Source organism: Cynara cardunculus (assembly GCF_001531365.2).
Source record: "Cynara cardunculus var. scolymus isolate 2C chromosome LG 5, CcrdV1, whole genome shotgun sequence".
NCBI lineage: Eukaryota > Viridiplantae > Streptophyta > Magnoliopsida > Asterales > Asteraceae > Cynara > Cynara cardunculus.
In genome coordinates, this window is record NC_037532.1 from 27,259,719 (window position 1) to 27,263,518 (window position 3,800).

At 38.9% G+C, this 3,800-nt stretch overlaps 1 protein-coding gene across 1 annotated transcript; it reads left to right on the plus strand.

Annotated features, from left to right (window-relative positions):
- Nucleotides 1-1,099: 1,099 nt before the first annotated feature.
- On the plus strand, nt 1,100-3,196 carry LOC112513567 (butyrate--CoA ligase AAE11, peroxisomal-like). The gene is made up of 2 exons (XM_025119869.1): nt 1,100-1,297; nt 1,451-3,196. The coding sequence occupies exons 1-2, from the start codon at nt 1,100-1,102 to the stop codon at nt 3,020-3,022; spliced, it is 1,770 nt and encodes a 589-aa protein (XP_024975637.1). The 3' UTR covers nt 3,023-3,196.
- Nucleotides 3,197-3,800: the final 604 nt, after the last annotated feature.

Below are 3,800 nucleotides of genomic sequence, written 5' to 3' on the forward strand. Positions count from 1 at the left end.
TTTAGGGATGAACGAGTTTAAGAGTTTTTAAGAGTTTTAGTCAAATGTTTTATAAGATAGTATAGATAACATAATTTAACGAGGTCTCAGGTTCAAATCCAAACATAAATAAATATCCTCTTGTGGTCATAGGTGTTTAAATGCGATGACTCCGAACCATCAGCAAAACAGGTGGTCGTTCTGTAATTAGTCGGTTCACATAGCGAGTTAAATATTTAGATTAATAGAAAAAACATAACTTCACGTACACTATTTTTCAAGAAATAAAAGTGATCCTAAAAAAAGAAAGAGAGGGGAGGGGAGGGGGTTTGGTAGACTGTATGTAATTGATTTAATACAAGTCTAATTTATAATAGTTTTCAAATAAATAAGAAAATGATTCATATATTTTTTAACCACTCCGCTGCCAGTCCACATTTTCAAGTGTGTAACGACCATAACAACCTATTTTAAGACCTTTGACCTTCTTCTCTATTCCATCTTTATTTCTAAGATTCTAGATTACCCAAACTATATGATCATCTCTACAATACAATTCATACATAACCTAATCTATATATCCATATATACATAATAGAAATAACACTAATCGAATAAAACATGAAAACGACCAAATTACATGTGGTTTTAGACTAACGGTGAACACAAAAATATGCAAGCAGCATGACAATCATATGTGATTTTACGTGATTTTAGATTTTTCACGTGATTCTACCGTTTTTTACCCTTATTTAGTTCTCTCTCTCTCTATATATATATATATATATAAGAAAACCAATTAAATTTATTATTTGATGAAGATGACGTGAGAAAAAAAAAACATGCAAAAGGCCTTAAAGTCAAAGATGTGTTCAGACACAAAATCATAGGGAATTTGTCTTGCAACATCATAGCATCTTCCTGGTTTCTATCCAACAAATCTCAATGGCTCCCATCCCTTCCCTCTACATAACTTGATTCTTACCTCTATTTATATACATCACTTCTTCCTCTCCCTCCCACAACATTATTACATACATCTCCATCTCTCGATTAATATCATATACTTCATTTTTTTCTGCAACAACAATTATATCAATTTGAATCTATTGAGCTATTAATGGACAGATTAGCCAAGTGTCCAGCAAACTATGTCCCTCTTACTCCTCTTACTTTCATCAAGAGAGCTTCTGTGGTTTATTCCAACCGTACCTCCGTCATATACGATGGAGTTCGCTTCAACTGGCGCCAAACTTATGAACGATGTTGCCGTCTCGCCTACTCCCTCCGCTCGCTAAATGTTACCAAGAACGACGTTGTAAGTGTCTTGCTTTTTGAGTCTCGAATATATATGGGTTCATGGATTCTAAGCGAAAAACAAGAACTTTAGTTTGTTTTTGTGAATGGATACAGCAAGGTTATATATGTAATGTGATCTTGTTGTTAATTTAGGGTTTGATTGATTTAACAGGTATCTGTACTGGCACCAAATGTACCTGCATTGTATGAGATGCATTTCGCAGTTCCAATGGCAGGAGCAGTGTTGAATGCAATGAACACCAGGCTAGATGCTAAAAACATAGCCACCATTCTCATTCATTCTGAAGCCAAGGTCTTTTTTATCGACTATGAGTATGTGCCCATAGCATCGGAGGCGCTGCGATTGCTGGTGGCACGTTTGGAATGCACCTCTTCAACCGAGTATGTTATGCCTTTGGTTATTGTGATTGATGACATTAAGAAGCCCACGGGCATCCGTCTTGGAGAGTTGGAGTATGAGCAACTCATCCGCCATGGAAATCCTCGATACATAGGTGAAGATCTTGAAGACGAGTGGGACGCCATCGCGCTGAATTACACGTCTGGAACAACTTCTGATCCCAAAGGGGTGGTTTACAGCCACCGTGGTGCTTTTCTGAGCACCATGAGCTTAATTCAAGGCTGGGAAATGGGTACCGAAGCCGTGTACCTTTGGTCACTGCCGATGTTCCACTGCAACGGCTGGACGTTCACCTGGGGTGTAGCGGCACGAGGCGGCACGAACGTGTGCATACGCAACACCACTGCTGAAGAAATGTACAGAAGCATCTCTCAGCACAAGGTGACTCATATGTGTTGTGCCCCTATTGTATTCAACATCCTTTTAGAGGCCAAGCCCCATGAACGTCGTGAAATAACCTCCAAAGTCAACATACTCACCGGAGGAGCGCCACCGCCGGCCGTCCTCTTGGAGAAGATGGAGGATCTTGGATTCCACATCATGCATGCCTACGGCCTCACTGAGGCCACCGGACCTGCTCTTGTGTGTGAGTGGCAATCGAAATGGAACCAGCTACCTAGAGATCATCAAGCCAGATTGAAGGCTCGTCAGGGTGTAAGTATACTCACACTCGCTGACGTSGATGTGAAGAACAAGGACACCATGGAGAGCGTTCTGCATGATGGGAAGATGATGGGAGAGATCGTTCTCAGAGGAAGTAGCATCATGAAAGGGTACTTAAAAGAYGAAARRGAGACTGMAAAAGCCTTYMARAAMGGATGGTTYTTMACCGGCGAYGTGGGTGTYATCCATCCCGAYGGATAYCTAGAAATCAAAGACMGGTCAAAAGAYGTGATCATCTCCGGCGGAGAAAACATCAGTAGCGTGGAACTGGAATCGGTTTTATTCAAACACCCCGCCATACTCGAAGCGGCGGTGGTGGCGATGCCTCACCCACGGTGGGGGGAGAGCCCTTGTGCTTTCGTGGTCTTGAAAAATACAGGAAGCACATCGGAATCCAAAATCTTGAGATATTGCCAGAAAAATATGCCAAAATTTATGGTTCCCAAGAAGGTGGAGTTTGTGAAAGAGCTACCAAAGACAGGTACAAATAAAGTTCTGAAAGGGGAGCTCAGAAAGATTGCAAAAACCCTTAGAATCTCTGAGAACACATCACCCACAAACAGCAAGAGATCTGAAAAAGAAGTTCATATGGAACAAACTCGGTATTACCAAGATGAAGATCATCATCAAGAAAAGGTTATGGCAATGTCTCGACTTTGAATTAAACATTTAAACATTATTAAATTCAATCATTTTCGTAGACGAAGTATATAGAAGATTCTTAAGCGTTTTAATTTGTCCAAGAATAAACTATTCTTGAGGATCGCTTGACAGATCCTGTATCACATGTACGCATTGTTTATGTTCTCACTCATGGATAATGTCGACTTTTAACGATGATACTCTTACATTAATTTCATGTCATACAATCCTAAGCTCGAGGGTTGAACAATGTACATAAATTAAAGCTTAGATCTGAGATGGTCAAAAGCTTGGGGAAGTGACTAAAATAGAGAAAGTGTAGAGTCGGTTGCAGTTAAAATATCGTATTACAAAGTGATTTGCGGTTCTAAAGTGATAACAATAAATCGGAGTGCAAATTGACCTAATACAACAAATGTGGATTAATGAGATCTAGATATTGTATATTACGGTCTAACAATTTATACTGATCCACAAATGTAGAATTAGCAGTTATATCAAGTATACGATCAAATATCAAAGTGGAACGTAAATCGAGACAATGAGATTTAACGTGGTTCCACTATAGAGGTGATAGTGTACGTTCACAGGGAGAGAGAAATATTCATTACTAACCAGGAGAATTTACAATGTGTTTACGAGATCCTTGGATCAATAAATCAGCTACCCAAAGTTTTCTTAAAACAAATTTATATTATATATATATATATATATATATTATCTTATAAAGCATTTGGCTAAAACTCTTAAAAACTCTTAAACACGTTTATCCTTAACAATTTCATCCCTATCCGAT